The sequence below is a fragment of the Ambystoma mexicanum genome, chromosome 10, assembly GCF_040938575.1.
Source record: "Ambystoma mexicanum isolate Mex_15411 chromosome 10, UKY_AmexF1_1, whole genome shotgun sequence".
Classification (NCBI taxonomy): domain Eukaryota; kingdom Metazoa; phylum Chordata; class Amphibia; order Caudata; family Ambystomatidae; genus Ambystoma; species Ambystoma mexicanum.
In genome coordinates this window covers 1,700,312,052-1,700,325,854 of record NC_090932.1, presented here as the reverse complement: position 1 = coordinate 1,700,325,854, position 13,803 = coordinate 1,700,312,052, and the positions used below count along the sequence as shown (strand labels likewise).

Here is a 13,803-nt window from a genome sequence, read left to right as displayed (position 1 = left end):
CTAGTCTTTTGGGTGTGGCAGGCCTGGGACTACTTTGCCTGGACTACTTTGGGTGTGGTAGGCCTGGGACTATTTTACCTGGACTACTTTACCTGAGACTATTTAAACCACACCCAAACAGCAGAACATGCTTTGCGTTATTCTGCTGTGGACAGCGTAATGCTCACCGTGTCCAGTTCTTTGATGCCAGCTTACCTGAAACCAAGGACCTGCAGAGAGAGAAAGAACACTACGAAACGTACCTAGAACAATATCCTGTCTTCAATCCATCGCGGACTTCAGTTCCACTCACCTGAAGGTACCAACTCCATCATCCGGCACCGCATGCATCCTGGAATACCATAACCTGGAAAGAGGAGAAAGAAAGACAGCATTAGTAAGCGTTTACTCATGTTTCCTCCTGAATGAAGAAAGCCACACAATTCTTACCTGGGTAGTCATCTCCTGGTCAGTATCATTGCTGAAACATTACGGCGCTCGGCGAGGAACATTGCAACCTGCAAGGAGAGAAAAGACACAGGTTAGCAATATAAAAGGCGAAACAGTGCCGCGCATCGCGCATTACTCACCGGACAGCATCGCGCACACCGCGCTTTCGCCTACCGGCCCAAGCTCATCTTCAAACTGCATGACAACACTAGAATACCTTTCCATATCTAAAAGGAAAGAAGCAAGACATTATTTTTCAAACTAAGAGGAACATAAGAACTGCATATTAAGACTGTAAAGCAGCAAACCTACGGAGTCGCAGCAGGCGTGGATTCATACAGGGGGCTTGCACCAGTGAAGGAACTTGGTCGCTGCTCGCCCCCACGCATCTACGCGTCCCTGCCATGAGGAGCAGGACGGAGAATCCACCTTTTACAATATTAAACTGAGAAGAAGGCCCAAGGGGGAGGAAGGAGTTCAGGCCAAGGGAGGTGGGAAAACAAAGACAATCTGGTATTGAATCCAGCTCTCCTATATTGCAGACCCATCTTTAATCATCCAACCAAGGCTAGGTGGCGCCCCCGTGGATGCCAGGTGAGCGTAACACAGTCCCACAAAAATGCCTTGGACCCCTTGGATGAACATGCATCTGTCAGCTCTTCCACAGTGGCGTTATAATAAAATACTTCTAGTTTATTCACCAGTTTAGCCCCTCCACTTTTACATTTCTGGATCCAATAACCTCTACCGTTGGCCATCTAATCCCTATAACAGTCAGAATAATAGCTTTTTATGTCAACCTTGAATGATGTTACAAGCACTTTATGACCGCTTAGGTTGGTTTATTTTACATTAAATATGTTGCATGTGCCAAGCATAACTCTAGATAGAATCACAATTATTGTAACTGAGACCGCCTTTCCCCGGTTGCCGTTTTCTGTAGGGCCCTGGTTACATTGCCATTCACAGTCATCAAGTCCCACAATTTTATTTAAACAATCACAGTTTAATTCACCAGCTAATATCACATAGGTTTCACCGGCAGACAACCATGGGCCTAACATTTCTGATATTTCAATGAAGAAAATATCTAATCCTACTACTGCAGAGTTCCAAAAGAGGTTTAACGGTAGGATGGTAAACTTCTTCCCCTTTTTCCAATTCAATAGAGACCGTTAAAATACCATGTGAACTATTTGACACTATGCTTGTAGCCTTTATCTTTCAATTTCTTGTTGCTATCAGTAGACCCCCTCGATGGTCGGTTTAACATCCAACCCATCTATACAGATTGTAACGGACAGCCATGTTTCTTGAAATAGAACAATGTCATTGACATCAACAACATGGTTTTAGTCCTCATTTCTCAAGAAGCTGTTGAAAGCTCTTGTATTCCAGAAATTTAAGCACAGTTCATCTATATCAGAATGACGTTTTGGCACAATCTTGCTTTGCTAATTCCCACTAGAAGGTTTCGAACATCCATCAGCAGTTTCCTTGGGCATTAGCCCCACTCAAACTGCTCAATCTTTCAATGAAAGTGCCAGATTTTTCTACCTCGTTACTCGCACTACCACCACCTGTCAGAGGAACTAGTACTATGAAGCCAAGTGTATCTTCAGTTATATCATCATTTCTATGCAATAAAACCCTTATTTCTTTCCTTTCCTGATACACAAAGCATCCTAGCCTTAGAAATTCACTTTTTTCCTCTAATAGAGATCTAACGACAAAGGAAGACCACCAATGTCCCTCCACTAAATCCGTGCAGGCCTCATAGGGGAAAATAATGTGGTCTATATCTGATGTCGAGATTCTCTCTAATACTGGAATTTCACACAAGAGTTTCAGCATATTTGCCTGGTTAAGGGCTATATCCAGATATAATTGTGGGTGTTGTTCAAACTATGGTGTCATGTCTTCTTTATGCTTTTAATTTGTCTGATCTCCCTTGCATTTTCTGGGTTCTTTTGAGGTTTGCTTATATTTCTGGGAGTTTTCCATACAAGTTGATCCCTCTCAGCCCGAAATACCTTTCCTTTAACTGAAACATTTTAGTCAACCGTTGTCTAACCCCTAGTTCCCGTCCGAAATCAGAGGATCGACCGGGATCAGCACTAGTGTGCCCACATTCTTCATTCTGTGAATGATTCACCCGCCTGCTTAGTTTGGGGACCTGGCATTCACGGGTCTCAATCACTAATGGTTCATTCCCCTTTACAGCCGAGATTAAGCCTGGGTGCTTAGGCATTTTACAAATTGCAGCCTGCGTTCTATCCCCCAGATTGGTCCTTTTTTCCCCCAAACTAACTTGTTCTGTATCTGTATTCCATTTATGATCATTGGAGCATTCCGGCATTAGTCTTTCTGGCACCTGTTGAGCCGAGATCCCAATAGTTTGTGTTTCTTCATGAGCAGTTTGCTCCACAGGTTCATCTCCAATATGCATAGTCTGGGTGGAGATACCATTACTCCCTTGTCTCCCAGCAGTCATTACCACCATGGTCCCTACGTATGATGGCACATTTTGTTTAACTTTGGGGATTTGGCAGACTTGATTGTTATTAGTCAAATCAGAATATACCAGGTGCTCACAATTAGTTTGACATGCCATGTTTTGATGTTTAGATGAGTGGCTCAGATGCAACTCCCTTTGATTTTTCATTAGTGATATTACTAGAGCAGCTATGGTCCACTTCATTTTCCTCCAGCTGTACATTTGTGAGACATCTTCTACGGATGCATCTGATCTGGTTTCACCTCCTATTTTTAGATTTCTTTTAATTTTTTATTTTTTCCTATAGGATCATCATTCTGCCTTTCTGGTATTATGTGATGTAAATCCTGATTTAGAGATCTCTACTGCGTACAAGACCTTTTAGCTGTTCCCATTTGTTTGTCACAACTAACACTAGACTTATCTCTAACCCCTTCTTCTAATGACGGTTCTCTACCATAAACAACCAAATTTTGGGCACCAAGAGTGAGATTCGTAGTTCCCACCTGTTTGTCACTTCTAATGGTGGTATTTGTTTCTGTTTGAAAGCCCAATTGCTTAATATATCATTTTGTACATTTAATTTGGTTAATATTAGGGTATGAGCCTTGACCTCATCTCTAATATTGACATAAGGCTCTACCGATGGACTAAGAGTACAATTATGTGCTGCGATTGATGGTAATGACAACTTAACTTGCTCGTCAGCTTCCCTTATAGCATGATGCATCAACTAATATCCAGACTTTGTACTAGGTTACTCGTAGGGAGTAGTCCCAGAAATTGTATGGGGGAACCAGGAGTTAACTCACCATTAATTGATGACATTTCCCCATCCACGATCTGAGTTTTATTAGCTGAAAACCCTTTTTGTCACGACTATCTGCGTTAATCCTAACGCGATGCCTGACCCCAACATGGCGGCTCCTGCAGTCCACTGCAGTATGTGCAGCAGTCTAGGCGCCGCGCTCCAGAATGACTTGCAACGTTTCCAGGCCGACGCGCCAACAGTTTATCTGCCTGCTTCTCCCAGACAAGGACGCGTTGCTACTCTCCAAGGAGCTTGCGAACGCGGAATCTTGTTCTCTTTCTACTCAGACTTACCTTTGGGGTGTATATTCTTATTGCCACTTTTCTATTGATACTAATTGATCTTTGTTGTTGTTTATGTGTGTTTACATAAGGACGCTTCGTTGCCTTCCCGTTCTGGGGTTCTTTCAGAGCCGCCCAAGCCACTCGCCTTGGGAAAATTTGTTTCCAACATCCGCCTTCGACCGGTGTTGGTTACTAGGGTTTCCTTCGGTAGCCATCCTTTTCTCCTGTCCTGAGACATTTATAAGAATTTTTGGTTTCTTGTCCTGCGGATTTATAGTTTTTTTTCGTCTTCCAGACGCAACACCCTGTACTCTCATCCCTTCTGAACCTCAGTCACTCATCAAGCTAGACGGGGGTCTCTGTTTATTCAGGGTAACTATTTTTCTCTACTCCCCTCTTGGAGGTTAGGTTGTTTCCAATTACTCTTGAGTGTTTGTTCATCACTTTCCCTTGTTCTACACCTTCCAGTGTATCCAGTCTTTCAGATCATACCGGATCGTCGGTTACTCTCATTTCTAAGTCTTGCTACAATTGATCCCTTGCTAAGGGTTCCGCTTCTAGAGGTGTCTTTTCCAGTACTAGGCAGAATCATTTCTAACCACTTTGTTTCACTATTTCCCTTTAGCCAATCTGATTCTTCTACTCGGGATCCTATCCTTTAAAGACACGTCTATTCATCACCACACTCTAGTGTAGCGTAATCTACCTCCACTGGATGTTTTCAGGAGTCTACGCTCGCTAGCAGCTCCACAGGGTTTTATTCCCCAAGAGGGTTTCCCTGGGAACCTCCTCTTGCCCTGGCCTTTGTCCCAGGTCTTTGGGTGTTTCTCGGGGGGAATTCTAATAGTTATCTGAAGCTAGAACATCTCCATCTGGGTACCTTTGTTTTCTACATCCATAGCTGCTATTCTGCTCCAAATTCCCAGGTGAGAGAACTTCATCTCTATGTTTTCCTTACACGGGACACTTTTGATTGTTAAACAGTAAAGGTTCGTGTTCATTCTTAACACTTTTTCTAGGAGACAATTTTTTTCTTTAGAGCTAGTCTGATCTATATCAAATGCCAAGCAAGCAGTGTTTCCCACACCCTCAAGCATACTGTTATCAGTCAGATTCCCCGCGCCTTCCACGAGACATGCTCTAAGGGGTTGTAAGGTTCTTATTTCCATACTCGAGCCTGCTTGTGGGGAAAAAAGCAATGATCTTCTGACCGGCCACTGGTGTTACACTCCGGTGCAAGGTTTGTCTTTGCATGAATCTAGATTTCACTGCGGCCCCTACACATTTGGATGACATACTCGTCGTATTCCTATGGGGCACTGAACTCGTCCAATGCAAAATCTGTTACCATAGTTTGCACTAGGGGCGCACATTAGGTAGTGATGTGAAACTATTTCTATGAATATTTAGTGCAGTTTCCATTGATTTACTCACGTGTACCAGCACTAATTTATCCGGAGGAACCAGTAAATCAGCAGCAGACGACTTTTTATTTGTAATCGTCTGCTGCTTATCTGGTCAATGACGGTGACATACTTCAATTTTCTAGAACACTTCCGAGAGTTCAAAGGGCTCTAGCCCACAATCACCATCTCCTGAGATAACTATTTGGCAACAAAAACAAAGGGCAGGCTTATAGAAAAGCTAAATTACAAGCAATTACAAGTAAAAATATAAATAGCCCACAATGGATGCCACTTTAGAGAGACAGTATTTACCAATCACATGGGTTAAATGTCTTTTAAATATTACTCCTTTTCTGCGGCAGAAATTGGTCTCACTATTAATGGTGAACGTTGTTGTCTACTGAGAGTTCAAAGTGCCAAGACCCACAGTCACTCTCTCCTTAATAGCACAAACGACAATAAACCAACAAGAGTGCAGTTCATGCCCTGTTTAATCCCAGGTAAATCTACTAACAGGTCTTATACATTTAGTCCATTAAGATGCTACCATGCACCACAAGCACTCTTGTTTTCTATTATTGTGCAAAATTCTTTACGTTTCCAATTATCCAAAATGTTCAGGAAATTCGCACAGTTAATTTTCAATAGGTTCCAAGTAGAACAAGGCTTATAAAGCACTCTCTATCAGTTTCACAATCAACCTCCTAGTTGGAAGTCGGATTAGGAAATTAAAAACGGGGAAAACGCCAACATGAGCCATTAGGGAATGGAGCTCAAAGGCAAAAGCCTGCCGTCACTCCAATTTCCCGGAGTTGTTACGGGGATAAATTGGCACAAACAAATGTCAAAATAGGCATCACGGCCACGTAAAACCGTGAGTTTAGGGAGCTCAAAAGCATTAGCAGCTGCTCCTTCACTGGCACCAGTTAACACAAAAATAGTAAGCAGGATTTTGAGTCAGTAAGTAGAAGATAAAAAGACAATATATCCCAATGGCTCAGTACCTTTTTGAGGATTGGGTTGAGTCCATATGAGCGCCCGGCTCAACCTCTAGGCTCTAACACCGCCAAACACTTAGCTTGGGGAAGGGAATCACCCTCTGGAACCAAGATCTTTTCATCTTGGAGAACATATACGTTGGAGCTATTCTATTATTTTTGTAACATTTGTTTTGTTGCCAATACCAGGTAAACGACATTTGCTTTCTCACTTGTTGTGTGAGGGTCAGGATGGAAGGTTGAACGCAAGGATGGCGTTTGATTTCTGACATCCTGGCATAGACAGATACTTCGTTTTTGGTTTTAGGTAGGGAAGCGCATCTTTAGAGCAGGGTCAGAGGCCTTTTTACAACCGGTCTAAGTTAATAAATAAAAGTCTTTAACCAAAAACATGACAACTTTGTGTCGGGCTTTCATTTCAGATAGTTCATAGGAGTAAAAGCAGAGCAGGTGGAAATGAGTAGAAAGACCTGTAGAGGGGAGGAGAGAGCAGAAGGAGGGCATTCTAATATAAGAATAAAGGAGGACGAGGAGGAAAATGTGATGAGGAGCAAGGAGGGAAGAAGTGTAAGAGAATTCAGAAAGGTGAAATGGCTAGACCACCAAGAGACAAATAGATCAGGACAACCACATTACCGAAAGCAGATGGTGGCAGCCAGGAGAGAACGGAGTGTAAATGAAGAGGCTCAATCATTGTGGGGTGTCCAGAACGAGCAGAGAGGAAACTCAGAGAAGGTAGAATAGCTCAGGGCGGTGGGAAAAGATATAGAAGCATCCTGGGGAAGAGGCACTAAATCACCCCCTGCTGAGTGTCCTGTGGCAGCAGAGTCAGTCGCCAGCATTCTGTGGCTCACCACAAAAGCGCCCTGGGCCCAGGGAAATCTGGGAGGTCTGACCCTGGTATGGCACCACCTGAAGCAAGCACCGACTCCTGAGCCAATCAGATGGACGGACCCCCTAACATCGCAGAAGCCTGACCAAGTCTAGGACAGCGAACAGCATCAACAAAGCCAAGAAATACAAGGGAGACGAACCACAGAGACCAACTGACTTTCTTTTGACTGCTAGGACAATGAGAGGGAACGACCGATACATCCCCAAAAATGTTGGAGTTGCTTCCTTCTCATTTCTTTGAAACCCCCCCTCACACCCTTTTTTAGCTAAAAAATAAAAAGAATGGTCCTCCCGTTTGATTCCTGGAGCCTATTCTCCCCCTCAGCCGTGACAATGGGCTGAATTGGATTTAGAAAACAAGCGTTCAATGAGATGGTGGAAAAGCATTTATGATATGATCGGTTATTTAGAACGCGATTAATACCCAGAGGTTTATAAGCGTGGACCCGGGGATCTAACCTGTGGTGCTCCGTGTCGTCTTGCTTCCAATGCGGGCCTGTTGCCCCCTGAGCCATCCTCCCGAGTCACATTTCACATTTAATAGCTCAGAAGGTGTAAGGGTGTAGGTGTGTGTGTGTGTACACCAGCCACTTGTCCTTCTATAAATCCCAGAGTGTGTCTTGTACAAGGAAAACAAGGTATGCGACAGCACAAATAGTGGCATATCTGAACTCATGAACCAACAACAAAAAACTTACTGTGGGTCCGATGATGAGCATGTAAACATTGGGTTCCTTTCGGTGCCATTCTACAAGAGAAAAATACTTTCAATAGCTCAAATTAAAGATTAGCACCCGCAAACTGTTCTCGCAGACATTAAAAAAATAAAACACAGCCATGCATTTCCAGTCCACCCAATTCCATGTGTGCGCTAGCGCAGCTCCACCTGTTCTTTCTCCCTGTGTTGATCCCAAGCCCATGCCTATTCTGGTTGTGCTATTCTATAAACTCTTCAACTAGGAGAAAGTTCTATCAATTCTTCACTCTTCCCAGAAAAGCATCTTTAGGTGCTTGCAAGCATTCTCCCTTCAAGTGGCCGGCCGCTTGGACCGGAATATGGCCACCACCTCTTCTTCACTGCATCCCCAAACTCCAACTATTAGTAGGAGAGTAGTTGGTCATCTCTTGTGCGACTCTAGGTGAGTTCCCCTAATTAACAACTTCTTTATTTTGGACATTTCACAGCAAATTTCAGAAACAAGGAAATAATTGGACTACTGTAGGTACACTGGTTTACAGTAATTCTGTTATCTACATACCCAGGATTTCTTTCTTTGCCGTAACTTTTTGGCTCACAGTGTTCTAGAGAGACTTGTGTCTTTCCACATGACAGACCGCATGCAGTGCACCATTTACCTGTCACATTTGTGACAGAAAAATGGTTTCTCTGTCCTTTTAAGTGGATTACGATTGTCTTTATTTAGAAAATATTATTGCATCAACAGCACAAAGCATGTCTTAGTGTACTCCCTATAGAAACGCTAGTTTTATATGTATCTCATTTTTGCAACACTTGGTAAAAGTTACTCTGCGCCTTTCCTATTTCATTGTATATACCTCCAACATGCCCGGTGCACTTTGGTGGATACAAGCAGTGACAAGGGTCCACAAATGTCATTGTTCCCTGAAAAAGTAAGAAGCTGAAGAGTGCTCAATTATGCCATACCCAGATAAACTGAAAACATGCTATGGTCATGGGCAGAGTGCATACGAATGGGGAGCCCCTAATTTATTGAAAAATAACTTCTTGATTCTGCACTGGGCAATAAAGAATGACTTCTTGATTTCCATTTGGGCAATGGACTACAACCAATTTGGAGGGAAACCTTTTACAAGCACATATGGTTTTTATCCAACTAAAGACAGGGGCATTCATATTTTTGACTTAGGTTTGACATTTCTAGATACACACTGAGATACTCAAGCAAGTGCAAATTATAATGATTAAAAAAAGAAATATGCATAAATAAGGATTTAGTGCACGTAACATTACAATCATTGCAAAGCAAAGCCGTAAGGGCAAACTTGATGAGCAGTCTGGTGAAGAATACATTACCTGGAACACTGAATATCCACCACAGTCTGACTTCGTGGGCAATCCACCAATAACGATGGTGGTGGCCAACAGGTGTTTCAACAACTTGTGTAGAATCCCGGTTTGATAGAGCAGCGTGCACATCTTCAGGGGCAATCTTTGTGTTTCAATGTCCCTTTTGTTTTTTCTCTTTGGGACTGTACTCAATAAAAAGCCTTATTTGAAACACATTTATTTTATTGCTTAAAGCGTGATCCTATATCGAGAGCACAGGAGCGCTTTGCAATGGGAAGGTGCTACCACAGCGCTTGGCATGTTCTACAAGAGCTTCATTTGAAACACTGCATATATGGAAGATAAAAAGGAGGAATGATGCCTGAAATTTAAGAAATAGTCAAATGACAGACTGCGTTTATCAGGAATAAAGGGACTTAATTTTCATCACATAAAATGACAGCCTGTAAAGAGAAAGACCTATTTCGTTTTTGTAGAAATGAACACTGGTTTCCGAAGTTAACTGTGGCCTCTCTGTGCGCATAAGATCAATAATGAATCTACCTCTGCTCTAATGTAGCAGAAAAGAAAGATTCTATTTATCAACAGCAGGCCTAGGTGGAATACAAAATGTTACATCATGTCAATGTAAAATTCTATTTTCTTTTAGAATTATGTATGTAGCTTGTTTTTCCCCATTGAACTGGGAGGTCTGTGCCTCTGAAACTTTGACCTCAAGACCTTTGGCTGAGGACCTCTAGGAGAAGAGTGTCTGGTTTTCAGTTAAATTGCTAAGCTATATAGAGAATTAGATCAGAATTGGGAGATTTGCAGATTACACAGCCAGCAGAAATTACCTTTACGGTCAGGTCTCCTCATTAACTGTGCATTAGCTCCGAACAAAAGCCTTTGAAGCCCAGGAGGAGAGGGCTTGATCACATGGGCCAGTCAGAAATGAAACCTAATAATTGGTGGGGGCTATGTGAAACTGAGGGACCCATATGATGCCTTCCCATTAACAATGGGCCACCTTTTCTTTAATTAAAAGAGAATCGTATGTCCCAGTGAGCTCACCTCAGACTAAAGGGGATAAAGAGCCTGTTGGAACCATGAAAAAACGAATTGTGTGATGGATACAACTTGAGTTATGAAAAAAAACTATGATTCAGGCCTTCTCATAATTCAGAGGGGATAGAAATGTGTTGATACCTTATGGAAGTAAGGTTTGAATCAGCAGATTTGCCACTATTTCGTCTCAGGAGCAAATTGCGAAAAATTAGGGTAGCCGATGTGTTAGATTTTCAGAACCCGAAAGTGTAAAACTACCTGTCATTTTGAAATGATATATTTTTCCTCCTCCCTCAGCTTCCATTAACCCATACCTCCAAACTTCTGGTCCTATCAACAGCCAGTGGGCGTCTTGGTTGGAGGTGAAGGGAGAGAGCTAGTGAATCCGTATTGTGGGAATTATAATATGTAGGTGTCATCAGCCCTATATCTTGGCAATTTCCAAGAGGGGACCGGCAAGAAAACCACTAGGGAGAGAGACTAGGAGAGCTGCCTAATCCATCGGGGCACTACCTTGCCAGGGCAACAAAGCTACCTAGAAGGAGGGAGAAAAGGAGACCCAGGGACATTTTATGGAAACCTGGTAACCCCATCTGAGAGGGCTCTAAGAGGGATCTAAGAGGGGCCTGGGGCTGGAGGGACCTGGCTGGTGGATAGAGGCTTGAGGTGTGAGCTGCCTGCCTGAAAGAGGGTCCTAGGATATGGCGGGTCTCCTGAGCTAAGAACATATCTAACATATAAGTAGATATATCCCAACGCTATCAATTGTGAGGGGAGCTACCTGCATTAATATCTTTCCCTTAGTGTGTGCAGGGGGGTGGGGGCAAAACTGGGTAGACCCTGTCCATATTGAACTAAAAAGTTAACTCAATGAATTCTCTATAGAAGAACACTCTATCCCGTTGCACTGAATCGTGCTGGATTCTTTCTGTTTAACCCTTACCGTTGCATTGGTGGGTGCTCTCCGTTAGTGGGTGGGTCGTGTATACCGTAGCACAATTAACTAAAAATATAATTAATTCCCAAAGGGTCATTTATCACGGGGTGATGTTTTGTCAAAATTTGCAATTGACAAAAGATTATCCGAGTGCATTGTAAATGACTAGTCTAATGTAATTGGGTAGCCCGGCTGTTCAATTGAATGTGCTAGTGTCCTCAAAACAAAAATCCCAACACATGGCATTCCCTCTGAAAACATATTGTGCAAAACAAATGTTCCCTTTCAATCCAAACCAGAATCCCAAAGGCTTGCTTTCTCATTGTAGAAGTGTTTAAAAACAAAATTCCCCATGTATTCCCTTGCACACAGACATCTGGGAACTGAAGTTGGGCCAATTTACCAAATGGACAACCACATAAACGCCGGTGTTTATGAGCCCTGTAATCATAAGCCAAACACACTGGAAAGTTTACATTAGGGGTTTCCTTTTGTTGTTTCATTTGTATGTGGTTTATTTCAAACACTATGCACACATTACACAATAAATCACACAACATATAAACAAAAATACTTCAAAATAGATCCCAAAAACGAAATAAAGACTTCCCTACACACAAATACAGCTCTGATAATCATATATAAAAACCCACACATTGTCTCCATAGTTCACAATCTAGCAAGTAATCTCCAGTATTTCTGCAAACCAAGAACTGTCGTATGTAATGCCAAAAAGTATCGCGGTTTAAAAAACGACAAATCAAACTAATGCGTTATAAAGTTCTTCTCTGGTTTTTTGCCTGATGACAGAACTGATACGTAGCACTTTCCCATTTGCGCTCTAGTAAATACAATGTCCCTGGTATAAAGAAGGTTAAAGCGCACTCTCATAAACTCTTCCCTAAATCTACTGACAGGACATTGACGCAGGTAATGCGGTAGAGTGCCGCTCTTCTTGTTTTCAGGGCCTATCTACTCCTATCATCACAGGTGTAGATAGAGTCCAAGTCTGGAATCATCCTTATCACGCAAATCGGATTCTCCAACAAGGTCTCCACTGATATACTATACGCTACACCGCTTTTCAAAGTTTGTAAATGGCCTCCATTGGTCTCCCCATCAAGGAATAAAGTGAATGAGTTTCAAACGATACTAATTGACGATGCGATGATGGCATCTTCAGTCGAGTTCAAGCCTAGATCATATCTAATTGTAATCCCTGGAACACAATACTCCAGATCATGTCCAATTTTTCAAGCTACAGTTCCTCATTTATAAGGCATTTCTGAGCCATACAAAATTGCTGGCATAACGTTTCAGAGTATAATACCAGATCAGTGGACATATTGTAAATCGACAGCATTTTATTAACTTATATAATACATAAATTAGGAGTTTCACTTGGCTAAAGCCCGCAAAGAGAATTCGGAAATTGACAAATGCAAACAAATAGGCTATGAAGAAGATGGGCTCTACTATTAACTGCGAGCCTACACAAGACGTTGAAACATGTGTCGAGAGCCATCATGTTGCTACATTGAATATCCATTAAAGGCAGATTTAGTGTTCATAGTGTAGACTAGTGTATTTTGTGCCAGGAGTTTTCACCCTCATGGGCATGGTTTTTGGTCACTGTGCCTAAGGTGTGTGCATTCAGTCTGTATTTATACCATTTGTTTTAGTAAGTAGCATTGTTTTCTCATACTTGCCAGAGTGTAATAGAATTTGATTTCAGAAATATAAGAAAATATGTTACAGATATCAAATACGCTTGTCATCAGTGCATAAAACGGAAGCATTTCTGAAAAGTGTGCTGCCAAATCTGTCAAAATCCACAACCCAACTGGGACTGCACGAGCAATTACTCCTCCGTACAACTCTGACCATCGCCTTGCTGGGCTCAATCCCCAATGGCCTACCCGCGAGGGTATAACCACACTTCAATAAATGCCCCAGGGCAGGAGCACATTTCCTTGTTCCCTGGGGTAATGGTTTGAAACAAACCCTCCATCTTTAGAAATGAAAAAAGTAAACTTTTTAACAGTTTGAGGACCCCAAAGTAGGACTGGATTATTTGAAGTAATTAGCGACAGGAAGAAAATGCACTCGTTTTAAACTAAGTTCATGTCCCAAACATTCTTAGAACCCAGTGTAGAAGACCTTTAGATCTACAGCCGACAGTGGAGTCTCTAGAGCCCCTATGTTGGGGGGCTGAATGGTTTAGCCGGTTTGTTTGATGGACAGTCCTTTCCTCTAGGGGCTTTCTTTTAATTAGAAATGTACTGGTCTTTCTTCCCTTTCCCGCATCTAGTACTTGGAACACACATTTCTGGTCATGACACTCTCCTTCCCAAGGTGCTGAAGCCCGGAGCAGAAGCAGAACTTATCCTGGAGCACAGGAGGAAAGCCGTGCACATTCCTTGAGTGTGAACTAGAAGTGTGTGCTGTGA

General features: G+C 42.4%; 1 protein-coding gene across 5 annotated transcripts in view; it reads right to left on the bottom strand.

Moving 5' to 3' along the window:
- The window catches only part of GLT1D1 (glycosyltransferase 1 domain containing 1), a 924,582-nt gene that overhangs the window by 358,782 nt on the left and 551,997 nt on the right, over positions 1 to 13,803 (bottom strand). For all 5 annotated transcript variants that reach the window (XM_069620127.1, XM_069620130.1, XM_069620126.1 and 2 more), the window contains one exon: positions 8,018 to 8,067. In XM_069620127.1, coding sequence (XP_069476228.1) covers positions 8,018 to 8,067 — 50 coding nt within the window. The remainder of the gene's footprint in view (positions 1 to 8,017; positions 8,068 to 13,803) is intronic.